Source organism: Hyaena hyaena, unplaced genomic scaffold (genome assembly GCF_003009895.1).
Source record: "Hyaena hyaena isolate Hyena2069 unplaced genomic scaffold, ASM300989v1 scaffold_1535, whole genome shotgun sequence".
NCBI lineage: Eukaryota > Metazoa > Chordata > Mammalia > Carnivora > Hyaenidae > Hyaena > Hyaena hyaena.
In genome coordinates this window covers 123,646-144,400 of record NW_024082159.1, presented here as the reverse complement: position 1 = coordinate 144,400, position 20,755 = coordinate 123,646, and the positions used below count along the sequence as shown (strand labels likewise).

Sequence of the window (20,755 nt, the reverse complement as noted above, 5' to 3'; positions counted from 1 at the left end):
TTTTTATCCTTAAAATAAATCCAAAAAGTGAAAATATAATATCACTTCAGAAGAAATTCTGACAGGTTTATTATATATAAATTTTATAATAAATTTATAATAAATCTATTTCAGAGAGACCAGAGATGGCTACTGTAAGAGACATGATTGATTGATACTTAAAGATGATCTAATCCAACAACAATCTTCTTTTGTAAATAAAGGAAATGAGGTTCACAGAAATGGAATAACTTCTTCAAACTAACATGGCTAAATTAAAACTGTGAAATTACAATTTCATTTTTCTCATTCCAAATGTAGTTTCTTATAATACACAATAACACTTTAAGCACTGATTAATCAAGCACTGAGAGACTGTACATTCTCTAATTATTTTGTTTACTCTAGATTTTAATTTTATTTACATATGAACAAAGTACTAGTTAGTATTTTTCTTAGCTATGCTGTCATCACGTTACTGTAAACACAAACAAATTTAGGGAGGAAATAATTCAATGGGACGTTTGATGTTGTGAAGGACTAATAATTGCTGAGTTCACCATTATTTGTGTTATTCTTTTTTTTAATTTTTAATGTTTATTTATTTTTGAGAGAGAGCAAGTGAGAAAGAGAGAGAGAGAGCAAGAGAGAGAGCACACAAACAGGGTAGGGGCAGAGAGAGACAGAGACAGAATCTGAAGCAGGCTCCAGACTCTGAGTAGTCAGCACAGAGCCCCATATGGGGCTCAAATTCAAAAGTCATGAGATCATGACCTGAGCCAAAGTCAAATGCTTAAACTACTGTACCACCCGTATTTGTGTTAATCTTAAAATAAATTGTTGTTTGTTCTAGCAATGAGGTAACATATAGTCCATAGAATTATCAGTTAAATATCTTTGCATATTACATTTACCCTTTCTGCCAAAAGAAGCAAAAATAGGAAAGGAAGAAAGTTGGCTTGAAAGGTTTGGATGGGAGCTCGAATAGGAGTGGGGTATGTGAATTAGTTTATTACCCTTTGTCAACTCAACTTCAACTTACTGATCAAAACAAACTAGTCAGAATGCATTGATGAGATCTAAGCAATTGGTCTAAATAATACATTTTTAGAAAAACCATACAAACTATTCACTTCCATTTGTTTACATGTTTTGGCTATGTGCCCCCCTGGGAGAATGGTTTCCAAATTTTTTCTTCATTTTTTAACTAATTCTCTCGTTTATGGAACTGAGAGGTAAGATAGATTGGTAATTTTTTTGAAACAAAAAATAAGCTTTCCATTTGATGTATTTTTGGACATTTCATGTTCCGTTACCAAAACTAATTTAATATTGTTTCTAATTCATAGAGCCAACTAAGTATGTATTTCTTATTTGATAATATTTGAGAGAATTTCAAGTTTTACTTTTGTTCAGAAGAAAGTTGATTAGAAGTATATGTTTCTAATCCTTATTCATGTCTCAAGCAAACATACAATTAAAGTTATTTATATGTTAAGACTCATAAACAAACATCCTACTGTGCAATGAATTTGACTAGTTGGTTAGTGATTTTGCTTTTTACTTTTTAAATCAATGTTAAACCAGTTAAACATTGATTTAAATCAATGTCTATTTTACTTATTCCATCAAAAATGCTTCATTCACTGATTTTATCTGACCTTCATATTTAGTTAGGCAAAATGGTTGCATGTCAGTTGTTGAATATCTGTAAAAGTGGAATTACATTTTTACTTTATTCCATATTATAAAACAAATAAGTGAGAAAATTTTAGAAATAGGCTACCTAATTTAATAGCATGTTAATTGAAGGTCATATTAGTGCTTATTAAGCAGAATAGTGCTAAATTATATTCTTCTACTCTCTTAATTCAAAGAATAATGATTTTTTTTAATGTTTTATTTATTTCTAGGAGAGAGAGAGAGAGACAGCGCGAGCAGGGGAGGGTCAGAGAGAGAGGGAGTCACAGACTGAAACAGGCTCCAGGCTCTGAGCTGGCAGTCAGCACAGAGCCCGACGCAGGGCTCGAACCCACGAACCGCGAGATCATGACCTAAGCGAAAGTCGGACGCTTAACGGACTAAGCCACCCAAGCGCCCCATTATAATGATTTTTTTAAATAATTCTTTTTAAAGCTCCAAAACACAGGAGATAATTATTTCCACAAATTTATGATGTGTATACATATATATATATATAATGAAATATATGTATATATTCATATATATGTACATAATGTATGTGTATATATGTGTGTATACAAATTTATATATTCATATATGTATATGCATATATATATTACATTTTACTAAGAATAAATCATGACTCCTTACCACAGTCATCTCAGCTCTGCATGGTCTGGCTGCTGCATGAACTTTAAATGAAGCAGTATTTTAATCCATTTGTTGTGAAGCAATGCTGTATGTAAAGGGGTCAAAATTGGTCTAAACCACAAAGTAGATGCACAGTCTTGTTTTCTTGTACACTACAAAGGAAGATAGATTTGAAATGGTTCTTCCAAAACCCCTTATCTGAAGTTCTCCACCTGGGTTAAAAATTCAGAATGTTTGTCTATATGAAGATGCCTTAGATCCCCCAGACAGGAATAAGATGCTTCCTCTTACAGTTTTATATCAAGCAATTAATTTCAGACAGTCTATGATTTTAAGGAACTAAAATTTCATAGTGAGTTAAGAAAATAGTCTCTCAGTGAAGGAAGCTGAGATTTGTCCTTGGAGAATATGTGTTTCTTGCTGAGTTTGCAGCTGGCTTTATGTGTCCTTCATGAATGGCAGGACAAACGTTGACTATTCAAGGTCTTATTTATTGTCTTACTTCATATCCAGAAGTCATTTATCTTATATTAACAGTTAACTTTAGTGTCCCATTAAGACCCCTCATGTCCTCTGTTTTGCAATAGCTCTCCTTAAAGCTCCCTTTACATCTTGGTTCCTTAGGCTGTAGATCAAGGGGTTGAGCATGGGTGTGACCACAGTGTAGAACACTGCGATGATCTTGCCCCCAGCCCTGGAGGACTTCGACTGGGGTCTCATGTACATGAAGATAGCAGTTCCATAGAATAAGGCCACCACTGTCAGATGGGAGGCACAGGTGGATAGTGCCTTATGTCTTCCAGAGGTAGACCGTATCCTGAGAACTGATAGAAGAATACGGGCATAGGAAACAACAATGAGGAGGAAAGGGATGAAGACAATAATAATACTGAAGACAAAAACAACCAGCTCAGTAAACGAGGTGTCAGTGCAAGCCAACCTCAGGACAGAGGGGACCTCACAGAAAAAGTGATTCAGGACATTGGGCCCACAGTAGGGCAAACTCAAGGTGAGGACATTGATAACCATGGAACTCAGGAAGCTACTGGACCAAGAAATGGCTGCCAATTGGACACAGATACTTTGGTTCATAATGACAGTATAATGAAGAGGGTGACAAATGGCTACATATCTGTCATAAGCCATGACCCCAAGAAGAACACATTCAATCATTCCAAAGGAGAGGGAGAAGTACATCTGAGTAGCACAGCTAGAGAATGGGATGGTCTTTTTCCCCACCATATTGGACAGCATCTGTGGGACATTGGTGGATGTGTAGCAGATATCTAGAAAGGATAAATTAGTGAGAAAGAAGTACATGGGGGTTTGGAGACGAGGTTCTATCTGAATAATAGTGATAATTACAATATTCCCCACTACTGTTAGTAAATAGAAAAACAAGAACACAATAAAAAGAATGAGCCTCATCTTTGGTTGAGATGAGAGTCCCAGGAACACAAATTCAGTCACAGTGAAGTTTGTTTTTATCATATCCATTTTCCAAGCCACTTCCTTCTTACAGAACCATCCACTTGAAGACAAACATCAAATGTCCCATATTACAGTGTTAGAAACTCAAGACATAAATAAGAAAACAAAGAGAAGCCTTGATCTGGAGTTATGTCTTGAGTACCTGAGTTGTACTACAAATGGAAAACTTTTCTTCTACTTTTGGAGGACATAGTCTCTTAATGAGATTAAGATTTTCAAACTCAATGACTGTTTAAGTTAAACAGATACACGTGAATTTTCTCCAAGGATATGTTTTTTTGCTTGTTCATAATCTGTTCAAAACCTACTCATTCTTCAAAGCCTTCCTCAAGCCCTACCTCTTTAAAAAAATCTGATTATGTCTTTGTTCCACACTGAACAACAGGACAGCATGGAACTTAAGAAGAAAACAATGATGGGCATAGCTTTCTGTGCTAACCTAAAAATAATGGCAGAAACAGAATGGCAGATACATTCTTCTGAACACTCTGATGCAACCTTCTCCTGTTGAGACAGACTGAAACCCTGAAGAACGAAGACTGCACACACTACCAACAAAACCAGTCATGGATCACACTAGTGGCCAATTCCACTGACCTCACCATCTCCATATTGTGGAGTCTTTGATAGTTCCATTATGTAAAAACACAGGAGAAATTATTTTTTGCAGGTTAAACTAAATGTGTATAAAGAATTTAAGACAATGTCTACATGTAAGAGACAATCCAGAAATAACATCCAGTGTTAATTGTTCTACTACTGTACAGTGATGCTACATTTTCTAGAATTCACTTCTATAGTAAAAACTTTCAAAGAAAAAATATTAATGAAAAGGATCCAGACAAGTTAAAGTTACCAGGTCTACTCACTGAGAGCTCCTCAGCCCCCACCCTGTGCCTACTTACTCTAGATGTATTTATGCACCAAATTAATATGTTTGGTTAACTGACTTGCAGCCATGAGCAGATCAAAAGAAACGACTTAAGGCAGATATGGGGTAAGGAAGAGTCCTAGAGGCAGGGACAGTTACTGCAGTCAGAAAAAAAAACAACTTCCAATCATTCATTCACCATTTGTTCATTCATTTTTGTCTTTTTTTCTTTTTTTTTCAAAAATCCATTATGATAATCTAGTATGAACCAGATGCTGGGCATACACTGGTAAACACAATATGTATTTTTAAAAGTCTCAGAGCTCAGAGTCCAGTGGAAAGTTGTGATGAAGGAAACAGCCCCATCCCTGAGAGCATGGGGAATCTTATCAGGAAGACCTTTTAGAACCAAGTAGTTGTGGGTCATGAAAAAGACTACTTTATGCAACACATCCTTTCTCAAATAGTATCAATTCACATGGAATGTCTTTTAAAGGGCTTTCTTATATTTTGATATAAATCAGCGCTTTTCAAATCAAATAATTCAGTGAGCTACACTAAATTATCTAAAACCTGAAGTTCAGGGATAAAGGACAGATAGACCTGTAAAAAGGAGGGAGAAGTCAGGACACAGTCCTGTTTTCATCAGGAAGCAGGAAAGGGAGTGAGTGGGAGTTCCAGAGCTCCCTTCCAGGCCCTTCAAACAGCATGGAGGAAGTTCTTTTGCAAAGAAGAAATGTTTTGGTGATTTTAGAAGTGACTATGACCCAAATGACTTCCAAATGAGTTTCTCAGTTGACAAAGTGGCACACAATCAGAAGATGGCACCGCTAGTGGTGCGGTGGGTCTCAGTGGCTAGATTCCCCTGGAGAGCATGATGACCTGTGTGAGTCCACCACGTGCCCACGCACAATTCATGACACCAACCTGTGCCCCAACGGTCCTCATCTGTGGGACTGGGGCAGAGCACACTCCTCAGAATTGATGCATGAGATAAATGAGATAATGCAAGTAAAGCACCTAAAACAGAGTTAGACATGTACAGTAAGAACTCAATATATGTTAACTATTATCATTATGATTCATGTGATCCTCATTAGAGGATCCTTGTTAAGTGCACACATCATGAATTATTGGCATTCTTCACCTACTCCCCTAAATAACAGAAAGACTAAGTCTTTAAGACGGTTAAACATCTTGTCCTAAATCACTGAATCACTGAATAAATACACAACACACATGTGTATGAATATAGCTGTATCTACAGTGAGAAAACCACAGCAAATGTAATAGTCCTGGTTCCCTAGGCATGTATGTATGTGAAGAACTGCGTTTACATAAAGAACATAAATATATTGGCCCAATACTTAAATACCGTTTATATTTTGAAGACTCAATAAAATAGGATATTCCCTTTAGTTCCTTTACATGCACAAACAGCATTTTTAGTTACTTGATGGCTGCAGCTGCTGAAAGAGAGTTAGGACCCATTCAATGTCACTTTCCAGGATACAAATCTGTTTCTATTCCTATCAGAACACAGAGTTGCAAATCCATTACAAGGTAAGGAGGAATAAAGACACTTTTGTAGATAAATGTATCTCCTACAATAGGAAGCAAACTCACCCAATTAGATATAGGTTGAAAAAAGCCCCGAATAGTTTGTAATTTCCTGTAGATTCTATACAGCCATCTCAAGCAAGCAAGCAACCACATAGCTGACTGCACACCTCCATCTTAACTTACAAGGCAAAACGCTGCTGTTGCTAACTGCCTCCTTCCAACTTTTCTGCCTGGAAAATTCAGTTCTATTCAGTCCTTTAAATACTAGGCATGTATGACGTTCTCTTAGAAACTCTCCCTAACCTAATTCATCTGAACAAAGTTAACCAGAGCACCTTCCACTGAACCATTTTCATCCTTTGAACATACTTGATTGTTGTCCTTAAACGTGTGAGTGAATACAAAATTATGAATCTATCTCTCCAGTTGACTTGGGGTTTCTAGGGATATTGTCATGTTTAGTTATGTTTTACCATTCCTTAGCACATAATAAGCACTATTAAATGTTGATAAAAATCAAATAAACTCCTATTTCTTATTTTTCTTAAGTCTTGAGCTCAGATTAAGAATAAATTCACACCTCGTGGTACTTTTAATGAAAGAATAGAATCCAACAAAATCATTTACTCCCAAATCACTTCTTTTTCTAAACAATACTATGGTTCAAAAGCCTTCTAATTCAGTTTGGAGAAAGAGAGAGAGAGAGAGGGAGAGGGAGAGAGGGAGAGAGAGAGAGAGAAATAATGTGGCTTGATGCTAAGAAGGTATAGCATGTGCTAACTTACACTTCACTCAAGCTCATGTTATTTTGTCTTCATATAGACACAGCATATCAGGCATTTTACATATTTCACAGAAAAAAATGACTGCTCTTTCTGTTTTACAAGTCACAGGAAGAAATCTAAAATATATTTTATGCCAAACTAGAGAAAGCTAACGTTCTTTAATAAATTCAAGGATTTTTAAAAGCTAAATGTTCAATCTTTGCAATCTAAATCATTTGTGCAAATGAAAACATTGTTTGCTCCAAATTGTTTATTAAATTTGGAGGATAGATATGATGTGTAGCCATGATATTGTTGGTCTTTCATAATACATACCTCCCTTTCCAGGGATAATTTTGCAAGGCACTGTAGTGTAAGGGTAAAAATCACCTCTGGAAAAGGACAACCAGAATATGAATTCTGACTCTACTGGTTCTCTGGTGGGTCACTTAGGTAAGTTACAAAACTTTTCTAAGCCTCTTTTTTTTTTCTCCTAGGATAAGTGAGAACTATATTAGTATTTAATTCATAGGATTATCTTAATGATTACATTAGAAAGGCCATCTAGCGGTTTTAGCATAGTATCTGACACATAGTGAGAACTTAAGAAATCGTAGCTCACAATATTATATAAACTCTAGGCTTATAATCAATTTGCTATAAATAAATTTATGCTCTGAAAGTGGAACGACTATTAGACATAATTATATTGGAAGTTATTTATTACATCACTGCAGAAATGTTTAGAATCTACACAAACCTATATAATCTCTTCATAGGTGTAGTATTGCCAAAATGTGTAATGTCTTTTCACCCATTATCAGTTCATCCATCAACTAAAGATGCTAAAGATTAATGACTAAGAAGTTTAAAAATTAAGAATAAAGATAGCATCATAATCCTGTTTCCTACCTTGTTAAGGAAAAACATTAGGAAAATCTAACCAGGAAGACTTCAAATATTTTTGCCAGTGCTTCCATTGGTGAGTTTTGAAAAACATACTAGAAAATGAATTAATCATATTTTTCTAAAAGCACCACTAAATTGTTTATGAATTGTATTGTAGATGATTATTTATCACTTAGTCTAAATTAGTTTCACAAAGTCTTTCTTTTAAGTTTATTTATTTATTTTTGAGAGAGAGAAAAAGAGAGAGAGAAAGAGCACAAGCAGGAGAGGGGCAGAAAGAGAGGGAGAGAGAGAATCCCAACCATGTTTTATGCTGTCAGCACAGAGCTGATATGGGTCTCTATCTCATGAACCCAGAGATCATGACCTGAGCAGAAACCAAGAGTCAGACACTTAACTGACCGAGCCACTCAGGCATCCCTTTCAGAAAATCTTTAAACAAATAATGGGGATTTGGATTTGATGCGACAAGGAAAAGAAGGAGGAAAATATGAAAGCAAGGGGCTCAAGAAGGCCACTCTCTGAAAGGAAGCCAACCCTACACTCCAGCAAGAATACCATGTTAGTAAACATTAACACAAGTTAACAAATTGTAATCTTCAGTAGAGGCAGTTAAATCACCTGTCCACCCCACCTGCAAAAACAAACAAACAAATAAAAAACCTTTCTTTATGGGAAAGAAAAAATCACCAAAAAAGAAAATGATATTAGTTTCTGTGTATTATAATTCTCTATTACATGACAAATATTTGTAGGTACTTTGCTGATATTAAATTGTATTTTTACAGCAACTCCAAAATGTACTTCTATCCATTTTAAAAATGAGACGATTGAAGATCAGAGATACTACATAGCTTTTTCAGTCAGAGCTTTAGCTGAGCCCTAATTTGTACGTTAGTCTGTGTAACTCCAAAATCTTCTAGGTAAATAACTGATAGTTTTATTTTACTATTACTATTTTTTTACATCTAATAGACGATTGTAATCATAGGCACAACAGATAAAACATACCCGAAGGCTGTACCCAATACAAAGCAATAGCCTGCTTCATACCTGTCCTCATCACATACTCATGTACACAAAAACCCATGAAGAGCAGCAGACACAATATCCATGTGTCAAAAATATAATTCCATGGAAGTAAAAACAAATCTCTTTTTTATGATGAGAGATAGTGCTATAATCCAACTCAGCCTTTTTATAAAGGTGATGAGTGCGTATGTAGTGCAATCCTTAATTCGTCTGAGTTCCCTCGCTTTAGGACCTTAGGCTCAATTTGAGATTCTTGAGGGATAATGTCCCAGATCAGTAATTAAAGCTTAATTATTTTTTCTGAGGGATTCCTGGTTGATGCATTTGTTGGTTGCTCCCTGTCCCCTACCTTCTCGGCATATGAACATATATCATGGTTAAAGTGACCCTTCCCAGTGACCAGGATGTCCTGATCCTTCAGTGCTGCCTAATACTGATTATTATAAATACGAGTACATTCATTGCAAGAAGAGCAAAATGTAAAATGCAGAGTTCAAAGATCAAACACAAAGCCATTTCTTGGAATCTACTGGAATTTAGAAATAGTAATGATGTTGGTGTACTCTCATCTATCCACATAGCAAATTTGAGCCTATGTACCCCTCTCCATGATCATAGCAAACTCTAGAACCATGTACTATTGTATAGCAATGAAACACACACTGTTTTTAGGGGAAACAGTAGGGCCAGAGTGGGGACTTCCTAAATGTAACATCGAGCACATCACTTTACTTTCTTGAGCCTCAGCTTATGCATCTTTAAAATGGATACAAAAATATCTACACCACTACATTGCTCCCTTGTTATGGAATTAAAGGAGGAAGTGAAAAAAAAGGGAAAAAACAGGGAAGGAAGAGAGAGGGAGGTAAGTAAAAAGTTAACATTAGTTAAGTCCTTCCAGTGTACAAAAAGCCAGCTGAGTCAAACCGTGCCTTAACATAATGATATTGCTTAATCTGTTAATTCTCAAACCCTGAATGGCTGTTGTAGTTTATTTGGCTTTATTTGTCAATTTATTTATCAATGCCCAGACCTACCTGGAATCAAATCATAATCCTTGCAGATAGGACTCTGGTATAAGTATTTTTAAAAGCTCTCCAGGTGAGCCCTTAACACCTGATTTTCCAATGTTTTTACTGGGGAAAAAAATACACTTGTGAACTTACACAAAACTGAGTCCAAAATATTCAACCTCTTAGAGAGTTTCAAACTGTTATTTCCATTTTTTCCCTACTGTATTACAACTTTTAAGAACTGCTGTTGAAAACATTCTAAAAAGTACTGCATCCAAGACTTTTTGGAATGCCCAGTTTTACTTTGCTTGGATAAAGCTGGAGATTTCCAGAGTAAATCCCTACCAGGTATCAACCCCTGAGAGTGCATTGGCTTTGGAATTGCAACTGAAGCTACTTAGTACACAAAGGAAAAACAATACGTGGAACAGATTTGTTACCATATATTTGAGCCTCAAAACTCTGGGAAACTGAGGACTCCACTAGACTGAAATCTAGTGATTGCTTTCCTAGGCTTGGGTAGTTCATAAGTGATACAATAAGCACTGGAATTTCTCGCACATTAATATGTACATTGTTGGGGTGCTGGGGTGGCTCAGTCAGTGAGCATCCGACTTCGGCTCAGGTCATAATCTCACGGATCGGATCATGGGTTCAAACCCCGCATTGAGCTCTGTGTTAACAACTAGCTCAGGACCTGGAGCCTGCTTTAGATTCTGTATCTCCCTCTCTCTCTGACCCTCTCCTGCTCATGCTCTCTCTCTTTCTTTCTCTCTCTCTCAGAAATAAATAAAACATTAAATTTTTTAAAGAAAATATGTACATTGTCTGGGTCCGTTATAAATTCTGGATGTTTTTTGAATCAATATGGGATCCTATTGATGACATGACAACATGATTTTATATATAGAAAACCCAGAAATCTCCATCAAAAACTTGTTAGAACTATTACAAAATTTTAGTAAATCTTCAGTGTAAAAAAATCAGTATGCAAAATTAGTTGCATTTATGTATCTTAACAACAAACTATCTAAAAGAGAAATTAATAAAAAATTCCATTTACCCTAACATCAAAACAAATAAAATATTTAGGAGTAAATTTAACCAAGGAGATGAAAGATCTGTTCAGTACAAACTAAAAGACATTGATGAAAGAGATTGAAAAAGACATAAATAAATTTTTAAAAAGCCACTGTTTATGAATCAGAAAGAATAAGATTGTTAAAATGTCCATACTACTTTAAATGTCCATACTGCCCAAAACCAATCTACAGGCTCAATCTATGAAAAACCTCAATGACCTTTTTCCCAGATACATAAATAAAATGTTTTAATGCATATGGAAAGGCCATGAATAGCCAAAACAGTCTTGAATAAGAACAAAACTGATGTCCTCATACTGTCTTATTTTACAATATATTACAAAATACTGTAATTAAGGAGTATGGTGCTGGAGTGAAAACAGACATGTACACCAGTGGAATTGAATACAGAGCCCAGAAAAGGCTGATCATTGAAGGTCAACTGATCTTCAACAAAGGTGCAAAGGAACCCACAATGGGGAACTATAGTCTCTTCAATAAACATTGAGAAAACTGGATATCCACTGCAAAAGAGTGGAATGGGACCCTTAATTACCCCCTGTATACAAAAATCAATTCAGAATGGATTAAACACTTAAATGTAAGACTTGAAACTGGAAAGTTGTGAGGGGAAATAGGCTTACCAGCATTCTCAGTGCAGATTGCCTTTTCTGTGGTCAGTGCCCTGCACTTCACATCTGTGATGGAGCACGAGAACTTACACACTCTCCTTTCCAAGAGCGCCATCCATATACTCTCAGACCTCCTTGTCACTAAATTTCCAGTCTTATTCTCAGTCCTTGCTCAGTTAGTCCATCCACTAATCACTGTTAACAAAACAGTATAGAGACACTGCTCAGACCACCACTCTTTCTATGCTCAGAGAAGAAAATCCATTGTACCACTTGATATTTTGCAAGACTTTTGCACACTTAAGACCTAAATTTGTATGCTTAATACTACTGCTTACCTAGGAATCAGTAATTCTTAGAGGACAGTCTATGTTTTTGAGTGAGAAAATATATAACCTGTGCCTAAAATATTCTGTTATGTCTAGAAAAAAATAGATGCTTCTAAAACATTAAGAACAGGAACAATAGGAACCGACTTAAAGGGTCCTGTATGGGTGAAGTTGTGGCATTCTGAGAATCAAAGAAAAATCATGATAATAACCAAAATAGTATACTTTTCATTGCAATATATTGAACCAATGAAATCCAAAGAGTCCAGGATACTCATAAAAAGAGAAGCGTATATAGAGAGTATAAGAAGGTAGTGATATTGGGGCACCTGGGTGGCTCAGTCAGTTTAGTGTCCAACTTCAGCGCAGGTCATGATCTTGCAGTTGGTGAATTAGAGCTCCGTGGCAGGTTCTGTGCTGACAGCTCAGATCTTGGAGGCTGCTTAGAGTTCTGTGTCTCCCCTCTTTCTGCCTCTCCCCCATTCACACTGTCTCTCTTTCTCTCTCTCTCTCAAAAATGAATAAACTTTATTTTTAAAATTAAAAAAAAAAGAGGTAGCAATAAAACAAAAGAAGGGGAAATATTCATTTTGACTGGATTTTTAAAAATGTTTTTTATTTATTTCTGAGAGAGAGAGAGAGACAGCGTGAGCAGGGGAGGGTCAGAGAGAGAGGGAGTGTGTCTGAAGTAGACTCCAGGCTCTGAGCTAGCTATCAGCACAGTGCCCGATGCGGGGCTCGAACCCACCAACCGTGAGATCATTACCTGAGCCAAAGTTGGACGCTTAACTGACTGAGCCACCCAGGGACCCCAATGACTGGATTTTTAAAAGTAGCAATATGATTAAATATGTAGAGGGAAATACATAGAAATATATGGAAGTCCAAATAAATATCGATATACCCATGTTTTATTGGTATAAGCAGCAAATAATAAGTATAAAGATATATGTTTTCCAAATGGTGCCAGTAAAATTGGGAGCTGTACAAAAATCAGAAAGAAATAATCAGCATTGATGAATACTAATAATAATAATCAGCAACAGGTATAACACCAGTGAATAACCAATTGAAAGGCGGTACTTCTGGTATTCTGAATTAGATAATAATTCTTAAATGAAAAGTTAACTATGCAGATTCAATCTTTAATTTAACAGATGAAGATTGAATACACTTATTAACAAAAATAAAGTTATAAGATTAAATTATTCTTGAATAATTCTCATGTATCAAATTAATGCGTAATAATAACATAAAGTGGGTTATTTAATGTTGGCTGAGAATTGAAAAAAACAATTTTAAGAGGAGTATCATTTTGCAAAAAAACACAAAAAACAAAAGAACACCAAATTCTGTTTGAAAAGTCATATTGACAATAAAAGTTTAACAATAAAAGAGGAAAATTAATCATTTGACATGTTTCTTCTGTTTTATTTACTTTAGCAAAACAGCTCTATTTTCCAAATAAAAAATTACTGCCGGCCTGAGAAAATATCTTTATTGATTTTTTATCTTGTAAAATTACCTTGAGGAAATTTCTGAATAAATTTATTACAACATGAAGAGATTACAAATAAGCATATAAATAATCCTAGGAAGTTAGCACACTAAATATAGACATTATGAAGAAATGAAGCCTGTGGTATGGATGTTAACCACATATTTTCTCATCACTGCATTGGGAATGTCTTGTCTTCAGTAAGTAATCAGTGAAAAAATATCAATTCTATTGAGTATTTAATTATACCGTAAATTTCTAGCATTCTTGAGGAAACACAATGAATTCCTGCATCCTTCATGGGTGCATTTGTGATGAGAAATTTGGCTTGATTAATCCTTACATTTCATTCTCCTAGGTTTATCACTTTTAGAACCCAATCTCATACATACTTCCTGAATTTGTGCCAATACACATCAGGAAGATCTTACAAATTTCTTAGTGTATATTTCCTTTAAGAGAAAATCTTTAATTTCTTCCTCTGGGCTAATGATATTTAACTTTCACTATAGAGTTAATGTGGTGTGGTGAAGTTGGGTGTTGAGAAATACAGAAGGCAACTTCTTTTTTTTATGTTTGTTTGTTTGTTTATTTGTTTTTGAGAAAGAGAGTGACAGTGAGCATGCAAGTGGGGGGAGGGGCAGAGAGAGAGAGAGAAAGAGAGGGAGAGCCTCTGTAAGCACAGAGCCTGGTGTGGGTCTCAAATTGTGAGATCATGACTTCAGTCAAAGTCCAGTGCTTAACCTACTGAGCCACCTAGATGCTCTCCCCTAAGGCAACTTCTTAAGCACAGTCATTGGAAAACTTGTCCAGAGAACAGCTATTTCCCTCAAGTGGGCAAAGTTAGGGACTGTCTCTTCATGCAAGGGTTTCTGTTTTTGTCTCTGTCCTTGTCTGCCCAATATCACTATCCCGTTGCTTAATGGTCACAATGCTTCCCTCAAAAATTATTTTAGTTTACCATAAAATCTTTAGCAATGATTAGCATTTAGAGATGACCCTTGACCACACAGGGGTTAGTGGCACTGACCTACACATAATCAAAAATCAGTATATAATTTATGACTCCCCCAAAACTTACCTAATTGCCCACCATTGATTGGAAGCCTTAGTGATTACATAGACATATATATTGTATGTTCTATGTATTTGATACTATATTTTTACAATAAAACTAGAGAAAAAATATTATGAAGAAAATCACAAGGAAGAGAAAAAATATTCACAGTGCTGTCCTGTATTCATTGAAAAAAAAATCTGCATGTTACGTGGACCCACACAGTTCAAAACTATGTTGTTCAAAGATCAGTGTCATTGGTATTGCTTCTCTGCAGTCCTCACAATCAGTCCCTGGCTTGCACCTCAACCACATCTTTCCTAAAGGACTCAAAGGGATGGGAAACTCCTTCAAACTACAGGGGAGGCTTTCCAAATGCCCTTTCATGTTTACAGTCAGGTAATCACAGTTTTTGGTTCAAAAAACCCTATGATTTTTCCAATCAATGTTATTGTGGTTGTGATCAGTCCTAAACCAATTGATTTTTCAAAGCTTTACTCTTCTACTGCACTTCAAACTGTGACATTTCTGGTGATGATTAATAACACAAGAAACAATAGGTGCTGGTGAGCACGTGGAGAAAGGAGGACATTCTTGCACTGTTGGTGGGAATCCAAAATGGTACAGCCACTCTGGAAAATAGTATGAAGTTTCCTCAAAAAACTAAAAATAGAACTACTTTAAAATCCAGCAATTGCACTACTAAATATTTATCCAAAGGATACAGAAATACTAATTCAAAGGGACACATGCACCCTGATGTTTATAGCAGCAGTATCAATAATAGCCAAACTATGGAGAGAACCCAAATGTTCATTGACTGATGAATGGATAAAGAAGATATGATACACACACACACACACACACATACACACACACAATGGAATATTACTCATCTCTAAGATAGAATGAAATAAGTCAATCAGAGAAAAACAAATAACACATTATTTTGCTCATTATGTGGAATTTAAGAAACTAAACAGATGAGCATATGGGATGGGGAAGGATAGAGAAGGAAACAAACCACAAAAGACTCTTAATGATAGAGAATAAACAAAGGGTTGTTGGAGGGAGGTGGGTGGAAGATAGGCTAGATGGGGTGGTGGGTATTAAGGAGGGTGCTTATTGTGATGAGCACTGGGTGCTGAATATGCATGATGAACCACTGAATTCTACACCTCAAACCAATATTGTTTATGTTAAACAACTAAAATTTAAATTAAAAATTTTTTTAAATTATCATGATGCCACTACGTGTCATGGTTTACCAGTGTCTCATTTCCCTAGTACATGATAAGGACATTCTTTAAATATGTAATCAAACTAATACCAGAGACTAGTTTAAGGATTTAATTTTAGACTATTCCTAATATTAATTACTGTATCAGTCAGAGTCCTATCAGGAAACAGATGGCCCACTCAAATTGAAGAGTACATAATAAAAGGACTATTTATAAAGATGTGAATGGAGTATGGAAAAGCCACCAAGAACAGACTAGTCCTTTAACACAGCATCTTACTACATGCAGGTCTAAAGGGAGAAGGGGAAAGAGCAGTTATCAGAATCCAGAGAGAGAGGGAGAGAAAGATTTTGTAGTGAGGAAGATGGGATATAAACTGTGGCATTAGACTAGAGATTAATGTGGCCTTGATTGGCTGTGCAGGGACAGCGTCTAGGAATACACATTCTAAACTATCTTTTTTTCTCCTATTAGTTTCTGCCCCAGTGACCAAATTATCTGATACAGCTCACACAGGTTGGTCTCCTGGAGCAGAAGATAGGGTGGCAAAGGATGAAAGTCCATGTAGAAAGGAAAGTGGAAAATATCCTAGTAGCCTACAGAAATACTGTTACCTGAAACTGGGTCAGCCTCTTGGTGGGTGTGAAGCCAAAAGACATAGCAAAGCCAAAGAGTAGAAAAGGAAGGGTTTTTTTTTTTTAATTAAAAAAAAATTTTTAATATAATTTATTTATTTTTGAGACAAAGCATGAGTGGGGGAGGGGCAGAGAGAGAGGGAGTCACAGAATCCAAAACAGGCTCCAGGCTCTGAGATTTCAGCACAGAGCCTGATGCGGGGCTTGAACCCATGAACAGTGAGATCTGACCTGAGCCAAAGTAGGATGCTTAACCGATTGAGCCACCCAGGCCCCCCAAAAAAGAAGGGTTTTACTTGTAACAAGTAAAGGAGAACATCAGGTATCTTTCCCAAAGCAGCACCTCCCGGAATTATAAACATGGAAAAGTATTCAGCTAAGGTTGCATACATATTCACCAAGGGGCTTCTGCAATGGGGTATTCTACATGGAACTGGGACAGGTGACAATCTTAAGATGACTGAGTCCAGGTCAAACTCACAAGAGCCAGCAAAAGTCTGTATCATCAATACACTGGGCCTAGTTGCTCAGGTATCTGAGGTATTTGAGTGCTCACAGGGGTCAGATCCTGAAAAGATAACCTGAGAGTATATACCAGGACAATCTTCACTTTTGAATCAGCAGTGGGAGTTTTACCACTTATTTGTTGTCCCTGGCATGGTTAGATTATTTCCTGGCCTGATAATGACTGTTTAGCAGAACAGAATGACATAGATTCTTTCACAAGATCATATGACAGAGGCCTAAAATGGCTTTTCAAGAAAGCTATGCCTGTCTTTCATCTTCCAGGGACCTAACTTTTGCTGCTTACAAATCAGTACCTGTGTGTTTATCAGTGGTCAATTATGTATATATGGATACATATCTGTTTTACATATATGGATGGGATTCAGCAAAACTCAATATAGAATATGAAGGGAAATTATGGTCAAATAAATCTATCACTGGGGAATGACAGTCTCTAAACAAAACCTTCTTGATTGTTTCTTAAATAAGGTTGACCTGATTTTGTCCATGTATAGCTTTAATTGCTTTGTTTGCCATTCCCCCAAGCTTCAAAACCATGAGGAATTCCATAGATATAAAACCCTTGAGATTATGAAACAACAAAAATTTCACTGAGTAATTTAGAAGATCAAATCAGCTTTCTTAAATGATTTATGAATTAGGCAGTATATCACCTTACAGATAGAAAGGAGCTCTGTCAAGCTGCAGAAAAAGAAGTGTATAAAAGTAGAAAGGAGGTGGACAAGGGAAATTATTGGCAAAGAATATATTGTTTAGGCAAGTCACCTTCATAAGGGGAATGGAAAGAAGGAGTCTGTCTGGAAGAGTATGTCACTAATGCTGATCAGGTAATTCCACACTGACTAAGTTAAAGGTTACCTTCTGATGCAGGCGGAGTAGAGTTGAAACTGTAGTAATTAAGATAGGTATCAAATCATGGTTGCTGACATGAGGCCTTAACATAAGTGATTCCATTTTGGGCCTATGGTTTTCTTTTAACAGGATCTACTAACTATTACAGAAAATTCAAGAACTAGCTGACTTGAATATTAGAATGTTGGAATAAGGTCTTGCCATGTGTTTTGAAAGTTGTGGGATTCAGTTGTTACTGGTGTCATAGAAATTTGCTTTTTTCCCACAATAATTCAACAGCCATTTACAGTCTGTTATACATGGCAGGAGATCCAAAGCTTCATTTTCATGCCCTACCATCATTTTATAGCAGTTTCTGAAACAGCTAGAGGAAAAAAATAATAAGACTTAGCTTTTTCTCTTATTTGTGGTGAAAAAGGGTAATTTGTAATAAAGGAAGGAATGGAAAATAAAACTATTCAATTGACACAAAAGTGAAAAAAATAGCTATTGAGAGTGTTTCCTAAAGAAGTAAGTTTTTGTGGGGACCTCAAGAGCCCTAGGGGCAGACGAAGAAAGTCCCCTAGATAGGGGTTCAAAATAAATCATGAGAAGTGTAATTTCTATTAAAATTTATGTTTGTCCCAGAGGATGGAAAGATGGAAGATCCATTTAAAAAGAATGTCAGACAACAGCTTATGATTACTGGCACCTTGCCATAGCCTCTGTGTAAGACTGGCCAGCAGAGAATTCCTTTCTTAAAGTAAAACTTGAACCTGTGACCTAGAGTCCATGTTTAGTCTCCAGGGAAACACAATGGAAATATATGCACTATTTTGTTGTACATGTTTGTGCTGTGGATTTCAGTATTTTCAAGATCCATAGAGTTCAGGCTCCAAAAGATGCTAAAGACCCAAAATATCCATAACTAAATAAGACTGAGAAATAAAGAAGTCAGCAGAAGATGGGGTGAGGCACCATGGAGGACAATCAGAGTCATCAAGAGAGGCTAATACCAAAGGGGAGTATGCTTGACTAGCAGAGGAAAACAGTAAAGGTAACAAGGGGCTATATTGCCACCAATTGTATTATCTTCACTCTTTTCCATAATACTGACAATTCTACTACTTCACTATCATACGACATCAATAACCAATGTAATATTTAATGCTCAACACCTAATATCCATTATTAGATGTCAAATACCGTCTAATTTCCTTAAAAATACATTGTGCTTCATAAATATCTCCACAATCTTATAGAAATGCATTGTTTCAGATAAGAAGTCCATTATACTACACATGAGGAAATTGATTCTCAGGAGAATTAACTAAGGATTCAAAGGTGACCAGGTTATAAAAGATTGGGATCAGAATTCAGCTTAAGTCTGTCTGATCCCATATTTCATGCTAAAGGGTTCATATTGCTTCCCAAAATATACTCTCCTGCAAAATATCTCTGCACAAATATATATTAGTTCATTTAATCTTCACACCTCTATAAAGTAGGACCGTTGTCCTAACAACAGTTCTAATAAGTTCTAATAATGACATTTTAATAAGAGCTGATTTGCTAAAATTTACATATCTAAGGGAAGCCACCTCTGAGCTCTATAGCAGTTGATAGTTAAGTTCTCTGAATTGGAGGGTCACTGGCGTCATAAGCATATTTCCTGTGCCCAGCCTTCCAATACTAGCTTAGAAACGTTATATTCAGTCTTTACACAGCCCTATCTAAAAGTCTTGTTTTACAAGGTTTAACATAAGCCAGTAACTTGTGTAAGGTCTTCCAACAGTTGTAAGCAGTAAGATCAAACTTGAACCCCAGTCATCAGCCTAAAGGCCCAATCCTGTCTCTGCTTCGACCACCCTCCAATCATGACCCCTTTTCATTTCAAAGATAGGCCTTTTCATAGCTCTTCAACATGAAAGAATTTGCTGCTTAAATGGAAACACCGCCCCCTCACAAATATTTCCAGGTGCAATTAAAGTGCATATTTCCGTGAACAGACTTTGTATTCTTTTACTATTTGTCCTTGGTTTTTCTTGTGTATACCTGTGAATAGCACAGAAGGCTCAAAGATTTCTGTTATTACAAGTAATGTGGAATGACAAAGAAGTCCTTGAAGGCTTCATGCTACCATTAAGGTAGACCAGAATGCGGGTATAATTGACATGCTTCTTGAGAATTAGAGCAGTCCCTCTACTCATCTATTCAGCAAATTATTACTCATGCCTTCCCTGTGGTAGATACTGTTTTTTAATTTTTTTAATGTTTATTTATTTTTGAGAGACAGACAGAGTGTGAGCAGGAGAGGAGCAGAGAGAGCGTGAAACACAGAATCCAAAGCAGGCTCCAGGCTCTGAGCTGTCAGCATGGAGCCTGATGTGGGGCTCGAGCCCACGAACTGTGAGATCATGACCTCAGCCCAAGTTGGACGCTTAACCAACTGAGCCACCCAGGTGCTCCAGTAGATACTGTTTTAAGCACTGGCATCCAGCAGTTAAAAAAAAACAAAAACAAAAACAAAAAAACCCTCAAGCAACAGAACATGACCTTCTTGTTCTCACATGCTAGTGGAAGGAGACAGACAGGAAATAAAATAGTTGATTATATGGTAACCCAAATGGTAATTGCTCTGAAGAATGAAGCAGGGTAAGGGATAGAAAGTGCTGGGGGGTGTGGACAGAACAAGATTTTGAAGAAGGTGATATATTTTGAACTAAAGGAGGCAAAAGAATGTTCTAAGCAGAATGAATAGCAAGTGCAAATATCTCAGAATTGAACAGCCTTTGAACTGTAAATGCAGTGTGTGCATATATGTGAGTGTGCAGAATTCATGGGGAGAAATGTAGACATCACTAGTCAAAAGGTTTTCCTTGGAGTACGAATGTCCCACTGTACTCTGAAACTGTCCCCTTTCCACCTATGCCCCATCTCACTAGGTTACTGACCATCTTTATGGG

The 20,755-nt window shown here is 36.4% G+C and overlaps 1 protein-coding gene across 1 annotated transcript; it reads right to left on the bottom strand.

Annotated features, from left to right (window-relative positions):
• Window positions 1-2,877: 2,877 nt before the first annotated feature.
• On the bottom strand, window positions 2,878-3,810 carry LOC120225853 (olfactory receptor 2G3-like). The gene has a single exon (XM_039224038.1). The coding sequence runs from the start codon at window positions 3,808-3,810 to the stop codon at window positions 2,878-2,880; it is 933 nt and encodes a 310-aa protein (XP_039079969.1).
• Between the last annotated feature and the right edge of the window lie 16,945 nt (window positions 3,811-20,755).